This window comes from Pinus tabuliformis, chromosome 2_2 (genome assembly GCF_031772625.1).
Source record: "Pinus tabuliformis cultivar Carrire ecotype Pingquan chromosome 2_2, CPIR1, whole genome shotgun sequence".
NCBI classification, from domain to species: Eukaryota; Viridiplantae; Streptophyta; class Pinopsida; order Pinales; family Pinaceae; genus Pinus; species Pinus tabuliformis.
This window is the reverse complement of record NC_142300.1, coordinates 592,332,717-592,350,178: the sequence shown is the minus strand read 5'-3', so window position 1 is coordinate 592,350,178 and position 17,462 is coordinate 592,332,717. Positions and strand designations below refer to the sequence as shown.

Below are 17,462 nucleotides of genomic sequence, written 5' to 3'. Positions count from 1 at the left end.
TTGTAGCTTCCATAATTCCCTCTATACCTCTCTCTTTGAATATGTAGATGAGCTCTTTAGTGTTCATGCAGTAGTGCAACTTCTGCAATTTATCAATACTTAGTGATTTTTGAGCTCTTAGATAGCAAAGTGCCAAAATCTTGGCGGGACGCAGCCTTTTATAATGCTCCTAATCTTCTAACCCCATAATTATCTAAGATATTTCTTGGTTTTTGTTTATTAACTGCATATTTATCCATAGATCATTTCCAACCTGTCTCCATAAATGCAATTTTCTACTCTTCCAACAACAAGTTTCCATTTTAACGGTCATATTTCTGGGGAACTTCGACGCACCTTTCGTTGTAGCGAACAATCCTTTTTATGTCATGGCTCTTACGAACTTTGACATACTCCTAACTGTCGTGAAGTAATGTTCCTATGTGGAAGATCTTTTCAACAACGTAGTTTATAGTCCAGTGCCCACTTTCAACTGCAGGTGGCACTAAGACTTTCCTCCTTTTTTTTTAGACTTAAGGTACTATGGCAGGGTTTTTCCTATACAATTTCACCCTACTTCCATTCACCCTCCCTAGTAGAAATTCTCCATTCAACTTCACCAACTGAACTGTTCCTCCATCCGTGATATGCTTGATGATATAGGGGCCCAACCAATGCATCTTAAACTTTCCTGGGAACTTCACGAATTTACTTTCATACAGAAGGACAAGATCTCCTTCTTGGAACGTCTTCTTCTTGATATGTCGGTCATGCGAATATTTTTCTCTTACTTCCTGCACCTGTTGATGAAATCCTACTACAAATTTGTATTCCTCTAATGCGAGCAATTGTTCCATTCTTTCCTCCATTATGTCAGGGTCATCCATGTTTGTAAACGTTGCAATCCTTAATCTTGGCACAATATACTCCAAGGGCATCACATCTTCTTGCCCATAAACCAACTTGAAAGGTGTTTGTCCTATCAGCTTCATGTATGTGGTTCTATAAGCCCATAACATCGTTGGAATTCTTAAATCCTAGCCATCTCTGTTCACATTGCACACTTTGGTCAATGCATTTACGAAAATATTGTTAAAAGCTTCGACTGTGCCATTTTCTTGAGGGTGATATGGGGTGCTCTTCTGATGATACACCTGGAATTCTTCAGTCAATGCCTCAATGGTCTTATTCAGGAAATGTAATCCTTGATCACTCATCAAGACCTTTAGACACCCAAATCTCAACAAAATATACTAAAAAGTGAACTTCGCAAGAGTTTATGTGCTGCAATCCCTTAATTCTTGTGCCTCAACCTACCTTGTCAAATAATCAGTTACTGTGATTATATACCTCACACCAGTCTTCTTCCCAGGTGGGTTGATAGGCCTAGTGAAATGAATGGTCCATTTGCCAAAGGCCTACAATATCACTTGTGGCACCAATGGAATTTCATCCCTCCTTGATGGCTTCCCAGTTCTATGACATACATCACATGCTTGACAATACTCTTTTGCATCCTTTTGTAGTGTGGGCCACCATAATCCTGCTCTTAAAACCTTCTGCACAGTAGTCTTAACTGCATAATGTCCACCAGCTACGCCTCCATGAGATTCTGCCAAAATAGTTTGTCTTTCATGTTTGGGGACATACCTACGCAGTATTTCATCTGGTCCCATCTTATACAAATGTCCTGCTATCAATGAAAAATCATCTTCTTTTACCACCAACTCCTTCTTCTACTACGTAGTGTATTCTGCAGGGGCCATTCTTGTAGCCAAAAACTGAATAATGTTTGTGAAGTGATCATCTGCAATCTTGATTGCAAACAACTACACGTTAGGAAGATTATCTTCAACTTTCATTAGTTCTTCCCCTATTTCCAATCTTGATAGATGATCAGACCCAACATTCAACCTTTCTAGTTTAATAACAACTTCAAAATTGTACTCCTCAAGTAACAATAGCCATCTACAAATTTTCCCTCCTAAGACATGCTTATTCACCATATATTTCAATGCAAAATAATCTGTGAACATCTTAAAATGTGATCCCAACAAATAACGTCTGAATTTTTGCAATGCATATACCATAGCCAAGTCTTCTTTTTCTGTCATAGTATAGTTCTTCTCTGCTTTAGACAACTTCCTGCTTGCAAAAGCTATAGGGTGATCGATTTCTCTTGCACCAGGCTGTGCCAAGACTACTCCCAAATCCATGCAAGATGCATCTACATGAACAAGAAACTCCTTATTCCAATTTGGGAGAACCAAGATAGGTGGACTTACCATATTTTCTTTCAATATATAGAGACTTTTTTGGCATTCTTCATTCCATTGAAAAGTCACATCTTTCTTAAATAGTTTCTCCATTGGCACAGTTATCTGCAGATACCCCTTAGTGAATTTTCTGTAATATCTTGTGTGTCCCAATGTAGTGCACAGTTCTCTGAATGTTTTTGGTGGAGGTAAGTTCATAATGACAACTATCTTTGTGGGATCCACCATCAAACCCTGCTTGCACATAACATGCCCTAATAGTATGCCAAAAGGCACACAAAATATGCATTTCTTTAAGCTCAATGAGGTCTGGCACTGCCCACGTGTCCAACATAAGACTTAAGATTGCAACATGCTTTTTCAACAGTCCAAGATCATCAAACTATACCTCCAGGTATTTGTGAATGTACTCCTTGAATTTTGAGACCACAACCCTTGAAAATATAGCAGGGAAATTCTTCAACCCAAAAGGCATCATTGTATATTGATATGAGCCCCAATCTATTGTAAATGTGGTCTTATGCCTATCCTTTGGTGTAATCTTGATCTGATGATAGCCAAAAAATCCAACTATGAAAGAGTAGGCCTCCTGTCCTCCTATATTATCCAACACCTCATCTGTAAAGGGTGTAGGGAAGGGATCATGCACACATGCATTTTTTAATTTTGTTAGATCCACACAAATCCTAATTTCTCCTTTAGTCTTCTTTTCCTAGACCACCATAAGACTTACCCACTATGACTCCTCCACAGGTTCAATGATCCCTGATGTTATCATTTTATCTAACTCATTTTTAATGTTTTCCTTATATGTTGGGTTCAATCTGTAGAGTCTTTGCTTGATAGGTTTCGCATCAGGTTTCAGGGGAATCCTCATGACTCCCAGATCCCCTAATATGCCCTTCATTTTTGAAAATTTTGTAGGGAATAGATTTTGGTATTCATGTAGCAACTCAGTAAATTTACTAACTATATCCTCGTCCCAATAGTCTCCAATCGTTAAGAAATTTGGTTATTCCTCTGATCCTATATTCACCTTCTTAGTCTTTACTAGCTTCTCTATATCTAGTATTTATGGCTTAGGTCCAACAACCTTGCGTGTCCTTCTGATTCCATTATGTTGATATTTGATATAGGTGCATCTAAACTAAGTCAAATTTTTATTAGAGGTGTTAGTTATAATGTTAGGATTTAAATAATTAATGTATTTTTTCTACAGTTTTAAGAGAAAATGACAATTCTTGTAAATAGGATAAGATTCCAGAGTATTTTGGAAATTTGAGAGATTTAAGGGATAGTTGGCTCTTATTTAGGAATAAGGGATTAGATGAGAGATTTTATGGATCATGAGAAATATTTGGTAGTTAGTTTAGGATCTAGAACCTACTTGGGTTATAATCCATTTGTATAAATCTAGGTGATCGTATGAGGCATGTAAGTAGGAAGAAAGTGAGTGAGTATGAGGAATGAGAGGCCAATCATTGGGCCATAATTTCTCCTATGAATATTTCTTTAATTAATCTTTTAAGATTTTATGTGCATTTTGTTATTGGGTGAATCTTAGTTCATTTTTGGTATTATGGTGTGTGTTTATGATTACGTCGCAGATCTATGGTTATTTGAGCTGAGTCAAAATTTTCGGTATCAGATCAAGCTCAGAGATAACATACTTTGGGTAAAATCCAATGATCAAATATATGTGAAAAATGCAAAGGATGAATTCACGAAGGGTTGCAGGAACCACCGAAATTGAAGCCCTCGCCGATAAATATTTTGAAGGTTAACTTTGGCAGCGCTAAAAAAATCAAAGTCGATTGTTAATGAGGGGTGTCTAGAGAACACACTGGAAATTAGGGAAATCAAACGTGAATATGTGGAAAGAAGTGGGATCCGTAAGAGAGTTTTTAAGCACTAGAGAAAAGAAACAATGCCATACCTACTTCTTATGGTGATTAACTGGAGTCTCATCCGCGTTATTCGTACAATCCGCAGGAGTATGGTCATTTGCGATACCAAGCCAATTCCTCTATATTCATTATAGCATATGCTCGTTTAAATGTATGGATTCTGACTGTCGCTGACGATGCTAATTACACTACCAACGAATTTCTTCTCTTGAACCTGACAACTACTGGGCTTCCTGTTGCTAACCAGATATCATTTGGATGGAGAATATTTACACGTTAATATGGTGATGCTAAACCAAGGTTCTCTACATATTTTTATGAACGACAATGTCAAATCCGGTTTCTTTGACCTAGACTTTTTAGGATTTGTGAAGACCTCAAATGGTACCAAAATGCTCTAGTTATGCGCCAGAATGAGGAAATTAGAGGTTAGATTTCTGTGGAGCAAGACTAGTCAGTGTGTGAGGAGCAACCTGTGTTGGGCATGAAACAATTGCGTGGAGAAACATGAAAGGGCGGAAGATCAATAGTGTGAAGGTTTTCTGACGGAGCAAATTATATTCATAATTATAACTACTTGTGTGTTGATCGATACACCACAAAGGCTTGAAAGGCTGGGGTGTTGGAACATTGTAGATAGCTTCTCGATGATGAGATGATGTGAAGCAGATGACAGGACAATGTGGAGCATAATAAAAAACAAAAGATATTTTGCGTAGGGGACCTACACATGCGTGGATGCTAAAAGCCATGAAAATCTGTGTAAACCAAAATTGTAGATCACTCACCAAAAAAATTTCAGTTATTCAAAATAAAATTCACGTGATGCTCAAGGTGATCATTTTAAGAAAGTGAAAAATATATTCATATAAGTGGAGAGACATTTGAGTCAAAACACAGTGAGAAAATGAATGGAAAATTCTAATGTCGGACGAGAGAGAATGAGTGGAAGTAATATTAAATGTGTCAAAAAATTCTTAGTTATCTGGTCAAAAGTTGTGTGGAAGTAGGTTTTTAAGTTTGTTTGGGATCAAATTAAAGTCATAGTAAAAGTGTTTACATCTATATAAGGAGTGAAAAGTAAAACAAAAAATTTATTTTTTTGGAATATAAAAGTGGAGTTTGAGGTTGTTAGTATGTAATAGATTTTTTCAAAGCTTTTAGTTATTTAAAAAAAAAATAGAATAGAAGAAAGTCAAGGAAAGATGGGTCAAGTTATGAGTTTCAAAGTTGATTTATAAAGGAGTTTATGAATGTGTTGATCTTGTTGGACCCACCAACATGTCAGGGGATCTTTTCGGCAAGAAGTCCCAACTAGACCTCAAAACGTTTGGAGTAGGAGTCCCAAAGGTGGGCAGTAAAACAATGTCTTGACTACGATAGCATGTAGAGGTAAGTGCGATATCTTTGTTGGAAGAAAGTGTATGAACTTGCAATGTGTTAAGTGAGATGCATACGAGTTCTAACACACGGAGGGGAAAAAGAAGTGTGTCCCTTAGAAGTCTGTAATAGTACACAGTCTGAAAGGAACACACGAGCTGAATGACATTACAATTAGAAAAGAATAATAGTCCACAATCGAAAGTGACTGGTTAAACCAACAACAAAATTTCAACAAGATTCATACAATCATATATAAAATAGTTCATACACAAATGCATAAGTTAAATAACATACATTGCTAAAGCAAATAGAATATTCCAACTACAATAACAACATATGCATGAAAACGTGTTGTCTCTATTATATTATATAAAGTCAAAGTTCCATCCATACATACTCCATGACAACCACTAGCTCCAATAATGGAACGTTACAGTCAACACCACCTGCTCCTCAAAGTAGATGCACTCTCTCTTCATTGTGGAGAAGCCAAGGCTCGTCAAAATATTCTCGAAGCCTCTTCTAAGAAATGCCTAGCCAAAAGCTTGGCTCCCAAAATCCTATTCTATGAGTTATAAAATTCTATTTATAACAAAGGGTGGGGTGACCCTTGACATTCTCCTTTGTGACTCTTGGACTACCCTCATGACTCTTCAACTTCATTACATATAACTCTTTACATTACATATGACTATTTTCAGTCCACTAATGACACTTGGAGTTTCACTTTACAACATATTTACAATAATACTACATTTTCCACATATATCCATGTGGGAAAAAATAGGCTTGCATAAGCTAGACAAGACAACACTAAGACTCAGATGACTATGGGAAGACCAACTTGGGAACATCCTCTTAGTGATCTTCAATGATGAACTGATGCCAAGCTTTGTAGGGCGCAATGGTGTCTGCATACTGTTTCATGATGTATTTCTTGAAATGAACTCTTGCCTCCATCGCTTCCAAGTATATTGATCTGGAACCTTTGTCCAACTCGTCCTGTAACATGTGCAACATAGTCCTGAGAATGGATGGATCAACAACATATTTTTGCATGTTCTCTACACTGACCTGCAAATCTACGTTGGTGGTAATGTGCATTAACTAATCAAAGTATGCGTCGAGATCTAGTAAGACTTGGTTCTTCTCTTTGGCTTCAGTGAAAGTTCCAATTGACAGGGTGTCGTACTTTCTCTCCACTACATCCAAACTCTTCAATGATCATGCGTACAGAACTTCAACATTGGTGATGAGTGGTGGGAATGCCTCATAGTTACGGATTAGACTCTGGATGTGTGCTTTTTCCAACTCTACTTGCGGCTTCATCATCTTGTGCAAGTGAAGCAAGGCTCCCTTGTACCTCATTTTCCACGTTTGTACATGATCAACAATGACATGCATGTCTATGAGTGTGCGCATTGTCTTGATGAAGCACTATTGATGACCATGTAGATGGACAACTTCTTTGTGCATAGTAGCGAACCTATCATACAGTGTCCACATGATTGTCTCAAGAGTAGACACTTCAACAAGTATCACTTTTTTCATATCTACTCTCATGGATCCTGTTTATTGTTCCTCTCTATGCATGGCTTCTTGCAAGTCCTTAGCCATGCGCTAATTTTCTCCTATCAAGAACTTCACACTTGAGCTTGTGGCTTCGGCATAAGCCTTCGTATAATCGGCCAACGCAACTGGATGTCTTCGCATATCTGACACAATCACCCATTCTTCAAAATGCGTAGGTGATGCATGCTCATCTGGAATGTGCACTCTGCATGTCTATACAACTCTGTGTTGTGACTCATCAAAGGGGATGTTTAACACATCTGTTCCTTGATCATCCTCAAGGAGAACGATGTCCCCTTGTTCACTTGGGACTTTCTTTACTGCTAGAACTAGTGAAACCTGTGGGGTGACCTCAGTTTCTTTTGGCATGAGGTTAGTGTCCTGATCTTGTTCCAATTGTTCCATCTCTGTTGGGTAGCGGAGGCCCCGCATAACGGTTTTGGGGCTTAAAGGCCATAAGATAGGGTAATGATATTGTAAAACTTCCACGAAGTGTGGGGAGCACAAAATGTAATAGATTGAATCAAAGAGTTGTTCGCCCAAAAATAATATAAAATAATAGGAAGTGAGTCATCCTGCCCATGGTCCGCAGACCATGGGAATGTATAAATAGAGCGAGGCTCTAAGGGTAGAGGTAGCTTTGGGAATAAAAGCTATGATGTGTTATGGTTTTGTAAAAGTAATAGTTGCTCTGAGTCTGTACGTCCGGGTCGCGGGTGGTAGTGGTTAGATAGAGGCCCAACAGTTGTGTGCGCGGAGGCCTAATAGAGTCTGCAGTTGTGCGCGCGGACCCTTGCAGTTGTGTGCGCAGCGCAGAAAGTGGATTGTATTGAAACAAAGAAAATAATAAAGAGAAGTTGGTTCCGAGATATTGTGTTGATTCTGAAATATTGTGAATCTGTTTATATTCTGGTTTATGCATCGGCTTTATGATTTTATGACTATCTTTAAGAATTATGATTACGTGCACTGGGTTTTATTGTTAAATGTTTGCTTAAAGACTGTAAGAAGAAGATCAGATCTGTAATAAATTCATTAATCAAGTGCATCTGCGTGGATCTACGCAGAAGCCTGACAACAGTATAGAGTGGCGCAAGGGAACATAATAGCTCGTGACCCCTCCAGACCACATCAAGACATCCCAAGGGTGCAGAAACCTAGTTCCAGCACCCTCCCCTACTACCTCGGGTGAGACTTCAGTCCGCGCTCCGCGGACTATTGCCGAAAGGGCTAGTAGTGCGGTATTTGTTTGGCTAATACATCTTCCGAACCTGGGTTAGGCCCCAACAAGCCAACAAATGGTTCCATTTCTGGGACCGCGATCTCCCTAAAGGATGTCTCATGTCGGAATTTTGAAACCCTATGAAGAAAGAGATTTAAGATTGGTTGGATCAAAAATGGTACGAGTTCGTAGTTGGCCTTAGTGCGCCCATGCGCAAACTAGAAGTTTAACATGACGAGCACGATCAAGTTGCCGGTATTCAAAGGAGTAGGAAGCAAAGATCCAGAACAGTTTTGGTTCATAGCAAGGGTAGTATGGGAAGCACACGGAGTTATGGATGATAATATTAAAAAGGCTACCTTGGTGAGTGTGCTACAGGACTGCGCACTGACTTGGTATATCAAGCATTCTATAAATCACCCAAATGCTGGGATAGTGGAGATCCAGGATGCATTGAACAAAGAGTTTAGCCATCCGAAATCAGAGACGCAGTCGATCATCGAGTTCAAGGAGATCGTGATGCTATTAGGTGAAACCCCTTGGGATCTGGATTAGAGATTGAAAAGTACGAACCGAGAAGCTAACATGATGATAACAGATTGGCAACACTGCGCGTGGTTTGTGGCATCTTTAGGACCACATCTGCATATGACGCTATCACAGCAGAAGATCTCGACCCAGGCTGAAGCATTAGAGATAGCGATGAGGTTGCATGAGAATCCAATATAGGATCCTGGGTTGCGAGTTCAATAGATCCACAAGCAAATACAAAACCTGTGTTTAGAAATGCAGAGTTTGAAATAGGGGAAGGCACCCCAGCCATAAGCATGAGAGGAAGTGTGGTGCATCAAATGTAGAAGCCAGGGCCATGATAAGGATCACTATCTGGTCTTTTCGAACTATTTGACAGCGGGGGGACCAATGCCATTGCGACCAAAGACATAGGCAGGGCCAAGCGCGGCACCCTCGCTCTGGTGGAGAATCTATCAGGTGGGAGGAAAGCACAACACGAACAATTGTCACCTACTGCAAAAGTTTATCCAGACCCCCCAGCAGCTATTTTGCAATTTTTGCAGATCTATGGGCCATGAGGAACGAGATTGTCGTAGTTATGAATTGTTGATGGATCGAATACCTGCCTATAGGATGCAGATTGAGGCACGAGGTCAGGATCTAACCATGGTGATAGCACGTGGTGGGTTCCAGGGACGAGGATGAGGACAGGGAGGAATGGGGCCAGCAAGGGGACGCAGGTAGCTAATCTGTTACAACTGCAGATGACCAGGGCACTACGCGCATGATTGTACCAAACCGACCAGAATATCGTTCTCCTAATGTAAGCAGTTTGATCATGAAATGATAGATTGCCCTACACTGATAGCGTAGATACGTGAGAAAAGGGCAGCACAAATTACGACAATGCAGACCGTCCAAATGATGAGGTCCAAACTGCGTGAGGAAGACCCCAACATGAACATGATGTTTAGAAGTGGTGTGAAAATAGGAGAAGATAAGGGGAAATTAATCGAGGTAGGCCCAGGGGTTCGTAAAACCCCTACAAAGTAGCATGAGTTTGACTTGGAGCATGCGAAGAAGACGTTTATGGAAGCTAAGAAGAGCTTCATGGGGGTCTCTACTTCAGGTAGTGAGGATCAACCTGAGTAGGAAATGGATCCTTCGATGCTAAATACCTTTTTAGATACATGTATGAAGCTGCTACATGATAACAAGGCAGTTAAGGGATTACAAGAGCTGATAACTAGGTGCGCAGGGCCAGGTGCACCTCACGTGGTCCGAAAATTGGGAAAACATGCTTTGCACATTGGACAGGAAATGCGATTAACAACGCAGATCGACGACTATGAGATGGATCAGATCATTTTAGACTTACGCTCGGATGCAAATGTGCTACCTAAGCAGACATGGGAACGTGTGGGCAGGCCCACATTAAAGTGGTCTCCTATTCAATCATGGATGGTGAACCAACAAAAGATCTTGCCCATGGGGAGATTGCAAGGAGTCACAGTGGATATAGAAGGCACGAGCACACAAACAGACTTTGAGGTAATATAAATTGTGGATGACAGTAGCCTATACCCCACATTATTAGGGATAGACTAGGCCACGAATATGAATGGAGTCATCAATCTAAAGAACCGGAAGATGATATTTGAGGAGAAGTCCCTACTTGTAGTCGTTCTGCTAGACCCGGCTGAAGGAGCGCACTACACTGAACCCGTACATGACGATGGAAGTGAGGAGGACTTGGATCATATCTACAAGATAATGGCGTGCGATTAGGATTGGGTAAATCCGACTGCCGAAGGAAGAATATCGTGGGAACGCGCAGAAGCCTGCATTTCAGATTCATATGAAGAAGACGAATGATGGCATAATAGGTTGAATGGAGTAACAACATTAAACTAAAATATGATGACTAGGTCACTGTATTGTGTTAAAGCTCAAGATCGAGAACTGCCAATGTATGATGGGTTGACAGCGGTGGACGAATTCCTAACCAAGTTTGAGGGCACGTTCCCAGAACACCAGCGGTTTGATGCATTAAAATGGGCGTTGCGTGCGACGCCTGCTCGTTGGTGGGGAACACATGAAGGAACTTTTGAAGATTGGCGTGGTTGCAGGTATATGATGCAGATAAGGTTTGGGAAGCCGAAACTATGAATAACTGAGAAGTACGATGGACGTGACGGCCCGCGTATGCACCTCACTAGATGGACCTAGGGCTATGGAGAAGAACCCCAGCTGGAGTGGGTACACTTATTTTATCATACCCTGGATGTCATCCTAAGGAACTGGTATACTGAAACAAAACTCCGACATGGTACATGTGAATGGGATATCTTGTGTGAAGGATTTTTATTAACATTCTTATTTAAAGACCAATGGACGGATACTATTGATGATGCATTGCAAGTTGTGAAGGACGCCATTTTCAAAGTACCACTAGAACTAGAGGAAATAGTGCAGCCAGATCGGTCACATCAGTTGAGCCAGGCCTTAGAATGCTACAATGTGTAGGTAGAAGATGATGATGATGACCCCAGAAACATCAATATTCTAGAGATAGAGGGAAGTCATGAGGTTAGTGGACCGACGATCGAGGAACCTGACATTACCGTGCCACTGGAGACGAAGCAAGTGAACATTGGTATGGAGGAGGAGATGAAGTACGAAACACTTGGAGATTATTGGGATGATGCCACGGTGGAGAAGGTTGTTGAGTTACTTCATGACTATCAAGATTTATTCCTAACCAAAATCACAGAGTTAAAAAGGATCCTCGGCGACCTAGGAATGATGAAGATAACCCTAAAGCTAGACGCGAAGCCAGTTAAGCAGCGATGTATCAGTTGAATCCAAAATACAAAGCTAAGGTCTATGAAGAGTTGGACAAATTGCCGGTAGCAGGCATAATTGAACCATTGGAGGAATCTGACTGGGTAAGTCCTATGGTTGTACAGGAGAAAAAATAGAAGGGTAAAATTTGCATCTGCATGGATCTCAAGAAGCTCAATGATGCATGTTTTAATGATCCATTCCCGACGCCATTTACAGACAAGGTACTAGAAAATGTGGGTGGACAGGAAGCCTACTCCTTCACAGATGGTTTCTCGGGGTACCACGAGATCAAGATCGTGTCAGAGGATAGGAGTAAAACAACTTTCACCATCGAATGGGGCTGTTTTCAGTACACAGTGGTGCCCTTTGGACTGAAGAACATGCCGAAGATATTCTCATGCGAGGTGGTAGCTGCATTCAAGGAATTTATACATAAGCTTTTGGAAGTATATCTTGATGATTGGACCATATTTGGACTAGTCAAGAAACATATCGCGAGCTTACGGTTAATTCTGGATACTTGCCGACAGCACCAGATTGCACTCAATCTAAAGAGGTGTACTTTCCTCGTCCCCTTCGGGAACTTGTTCGGCCATGTGGTCTGTAAGCAAGGCTTGATGGTGGATCTAGTGAAGATTGCTATCATACTCAATCTGCAAGCACCGTGAAGTGTCAAACAACTACGCGTCACGCTGGGACACACTGGTTACTATCGAAAGTTCATTAAGAGCTATGCACAGATCACGACACCAATGGAATAGTTGTTGAAAAAGGATGCTACTTATTGTTGGAATGAGGAATGTAACTAGAGTCTGGAGACTCTTAAGGAAAAAATGGCATCAGCTCCCATTCTGGTCTTTCCAAAATGGGACATCAAATTTCATGTGCATGTTGACGTGTCGTGTATCACGCTGGGCACGGCACTCACACAGGAAGGAGTGGAAAGAATTGATCACCTGATCACATTTGCAAGTAGACAATTGTCCAAAGCTGAAAAAACTACTCCACTACTGAGCGTGAGGGGTTGATGATGGTATATGCGCTCCAAAAATACCGCCACAATCTACTCAGAGGACACTTTAAGATGTATACTGATCACTCTGCGCTAAAGTACCTAGTGAATAAGCCTGTGTTGGGGGGTGGCGCATTTGTAGGTGGCTGTTATTATTTCAAGAATATGATTTCGAAGTCATCGTAAAGCCGGGACATCTAAAAGTAGGCCCAGATCACATGTCTCGAATTGAGAATGGCGAGGAGCCCACAAACTTAGAGGAAGAACTACCTGATGCACAACTTTATGCAGTGCGCATTGCAGATGGCCACCTTGAGGATATAATACACTTCTTAACCACAGGAACCTCGGCGTAGGGATATTCTGTTCAGCAGAAGAAAGAATTGGTGATACGCGTAGAAGACTTTACTGTTATTGTAGGGCACCTCTACAAAATGGGAAACAATGAAATATTACGCAGATATGTACCTGAATTCGAGCAAATATATATCCTTGCCAAAGCACATGGGGTGGGTTGCTGGAGGAAATTATGTGGGATGCGCCACAATACAGAAGATTCTTTGTGCTAGACTATGGTGGCCAATTATACATCAAGACTCAAAAGCATACTGTCGGGCCTGCGACGTATGTCAACAAACGGGGAAAACATCGTGAAGGGATGAAATGCCGCTCAAGCCATAGATGACATTGCAACCATTTGAAAAATGGGTGATTGACTTTGTGGGGCCTATCACACCTCAAGGAAAGATGGGGGCACCCTATATCATCATTGCGACAAAATACTTGACCCAATGGGTGGAAGCACAACCGATTAAGGACTGTACGGCCGCTACAACTGCAAAATTTTTGTTTGAGAATGTGTTGACAGGGTTTGGATGTCCAAAAATTCTAATGAGTGACCATGGAACACACTTCCTGAATGAGACTATCAGCACGCTTACTGAGGAGTTCTAGATATATCATCAATAGAGTACGCCATACCATCGACAAGCAAATGGGACTGTTGAAGCTTTTAACATGATTTTGGAGATTCCGTTGACAAAGGTATGTAATGCACAACTAAAAAATTAGGATTTACACATACCTGTTGTGCTATGGGCGTACCAAACAACGTGCAAGAATTTGACGGGCTAGACACCTTTCCAGTTAGTCTATGGCAAGGAAGCTGTCATGCCAATGGAATACATTGTACCTAGTTTGCGAATAGCAGCGACGACAGGCATGGCAGACCGCGGGGCTTTGGAAGAGAGGATCGCGCAACTGGAAGAACTTGAGGAGGAACGGTTTTTGGTAAGATTCCATCAGTAGGTATAAAAGTAGCGGGAAAAATCTTGGCATGATCGCCATATCAAGATGCGCACATTCAAAGAAAATGATCTAGTATTACTATATGACAGCAAGTTCGAGAAATTCCCTAGAAAGCTCCGAATGCATTGGTTGGGACCCTATGTAGTCAAAGAAGTCACAGATGGAGGCGCGGTCCAGCTTGCCAAGCTGAATGGAGAGCCTTTCCCAGGCAGAGTAAATGGCAGTCGCCTGAAGCTCTACATGGGTGGGTCGACTGCTAGACTAACCGACCGAAGGACAGTCTCATTGCACCAAGTAGTTGAAAGAGAGCGCGGGACAATAAAGCAATCTGTGGGGGAGCTACGCGACAACAAGGGTACACATAGAATTGGTATATCACAAAGGTCGCCGTTGTGCAGAAGGGGCTGCATTGTTGTGTGGACAAGCAGAGAGGTGATCGTTGCTGACACTGTTCATGATAAGAGGTTTGAGTTATGGCAAAAGGGAGCAGGCGGCGGGCAATTAAGAGACGCGGTACGAGCCAAATCTAGAATGATTTACCACAGGCTTAACGTTATGCCACCAGAAAAGGAGTGAATCACTGAATTTGAATTTCAAAACACTTATAAATCATAGGGGGCATCCATTGAACGATTTGTGGTTTGGAGAGAAGTAAGCTATTGTGCCTTTCCATCGATATGGAACTATTCATTATTGACGCTAAAGGAGTAAGCCCAGGGGTTGTAATATGGCCAATGGAGATGCAGGACTTTCTAGATAATGTGGTGTCAATGGCCGTGGGCATCGCGCAGAGTTCAACACTGATGGTAGGGGATGTACTAGAAATTCTTAGACACGAAGCAAAACTGGTCTAGATGCTGCTGCCTAACCCATGGGCTGGCCGGCGACCCATAAAAGATAAGGGAAAGACTGTGAATATGGAGACAAATGATGGAATTGCAGTTAACAGTTTGTCTCTGATGCACCTTGAAGATTGGGATCTTGCAGACAACAACAATTTTCTTGCAAAATTGCAACACAAGCTGCAACAGACAGTGCGTATAGTAGACCAGAAATTGGAAACTTGTTGCATTGGCACGAAGAGTTCCCATATGTGGCACCCTAGCTTGAGCTAAAATCCTATGAGGGGGTGTTCTGTGTTAACCGAGCAGAGCAAAATGAGCATCATCGGTTGCACGAATTAGTAGAGGCAATGGAGCAAGAGCTTGAAGAAGAGTTGCAAGAGACAAAGAGGGAGCAACAGAATGTAGTGCGTCACTCACAGGGATGGTGGACTATGAAGCCTTGGCAGTGCGTATTGCCACACCGACGAGTGACTTGGGATGAGTCACGATGATTGTGTTGGGGGCCTGTTGGGTAGTGGAGGCCCTGTGTAATGGTTTTGGGGCTTAAAGCCCATAAGATAGGGTAATGATATTGTAAAAGTTCTGCGAAGTGCGCGGAGTGCAAAATGTAATAGATCAAGTCAAAGAGTTGTCCGCCTAAAAATAATATAAAATAATAGGAAGTAAGTCAGCCTACCCATGGTCTGCAGACCATGGGAATGTATAAATAGAGCGAGGCTCTAAGGGTAGAGGTAGCTTTGGGAAAAAAAGATCTGATGTGTTATGGGTTTGTAAAAGTAATAGTTGCTCTGAGTTTGTACGTCTGGGTCGCGGGTGGTAGTGGTTAGATAGAGGCTCTGCAGTTGTGTGCGCGGAGGCTTGATAGAGTCCGCGGCTGTGTGCGTGGACTCCTGCAGCTGTGTGCGCAGGGTAGCAGGTGAATTGTACTGAAACAAAGATAATAATAATTATAAGTTGGTTCTGAGATATTGTGTTGATTCTGAAATATTGTGAATATGTCTATATTCTGGTTTATGCATTGACTTTATGAGTTTATGACTGTCTTTAAGAATTATGATTACATGCACTGGGTTTTATTGTTAAATGTTTGCTTAAAGATTGTAAGAAGAAGATTAGATCTATAATAGACTCATTAATAAAGTGCATCTGCGCGGATCTACATGGAAGCCCGACAATAGTACAAAGTGGCACGAGGGCGCAGAACGGTTCGTGACCCCTCTAGACCACATCAAGACATCCCAAGGGTGTGGAAACCTGGTTCTAGCACCCTCCCCTACTACCTCGAGTGAGACTTCAGTTCATGCTCCGTGGACTGTTTCCGAAATGACCGGTAATGCGGGACTTGTTTGGCTAATACCTCTTCCGAACTTGGGTCAGGCTCCAACAAGCCAACAATCTCTGTGTCTATATGTTCATCGATCGGTTCATCCTGCTCAACAAGTTCCTATTCCTACGGCTACTCACCATGTTCATCATCCACTGCTAGTGGATATGAGTCTTCAACCTGTATTGGTGCGGTTTTCTCTATCCGTGCGCCTTGCACTTCTTCCTATTCTCGTTCCTATCTCTGCTATGCTTCCTTCTCTCTTTTGTGCAACTCCTATTCTTCTTTGAGTCTTTTCTCTACTGCCTACAACATTATCTATGCTTCTTCTAGTCTTTTCTTATCTATCCTTTTCTACGCTCCTCTCCTCTCACGCTATCACCTCTTTGCCTCAATTTCGAAAGCGACTTTCTCAACAAGTGGATCTTCCTTAAAATTGTAGCATTTCTCTACCTCTGTGCTTTTGAAATCTTCCTCTTGCCTTTGTCTTCTGTAGGTTGGCTGCTTGCTATTACTGTTGTTGCTGCTCCCTGTCGTGCTAGTGCCTTGAATGCTACTAGCCACTCTACTGCCTTGCTGACCAGTTCATTGAGCCTAGAGGAGTTATCACAATATATCCAACGGTCTTCCTTTGGCCAATGAAATGCCCCATGGATCCAAGGATAGTACACTCTCATACATTGGTCCCTGTATAAGCCATGTAGATCGTTCAGATTGAAACTCTTAGTGTCGAACTTAAACTTCTTGAAGTCATAGACCTTGGCATCCACTTCTTTCAAACTTCGGTGTTGAAATATGGCAACACGCATATTCCAATTTAATTTGTCCTTGAATTGAATTGTGAATTAAAATTGAATTTAGTCTTAACAACTACTTGGAAATAATTAATTAATTTATTTTAAATTAATTAGTTGGAAAAATTCAAGTTAGAAGTCTTTATGAAGTCATGCAAGAGTTATCCCTTAAATTAAGGAGATAAGATTGAGTTATATTTGAGTTGTATTTAGTTAACTTAGTTTACTAAGTTAAGTCCATTTAAATTAGTTCCAAACTGTTTGAGGAACTAATAGTGAGTTAACAGTCAGTTGATGCATTGCTACTCCAGTTAACTGAAGATTTGCTCATCAGAAACTTATGCATGTCTATTCTGATAGAGACCCAGTTCATATTAATGTTCAAGGACAATGTACTATCAGTTGCGTGTGTTTTCTCATGGAGAAAACTCATGCATGCAGTCAAGGATTTATCCTTGAGGATTACGGAGTTTTGATGGA

The 17,462-nt window shown here is 41.3% G+C and overlaps 1 protein-coding gene across 1 annotated transcript; it reads right to left on the bottom strand.

Moving 5' to 3' along the window:
- Nucleotides 1-512: 512 nt before the first annotated feature.
- Nucleotides 513-998, bottom strand: LOC149194037 (uncharacterized). Its single transcript, XM_089407516.1, has one exon. The coding sequence runs from the start codon at nucleotides 996-998 to the stop codon at nucleotides 513-515; it is 486 nt and encodes a 161-aa protein (XP_089263642.1).
- Nucleotides 999-17,462: the final 16,464 nt, after the last annotated feature.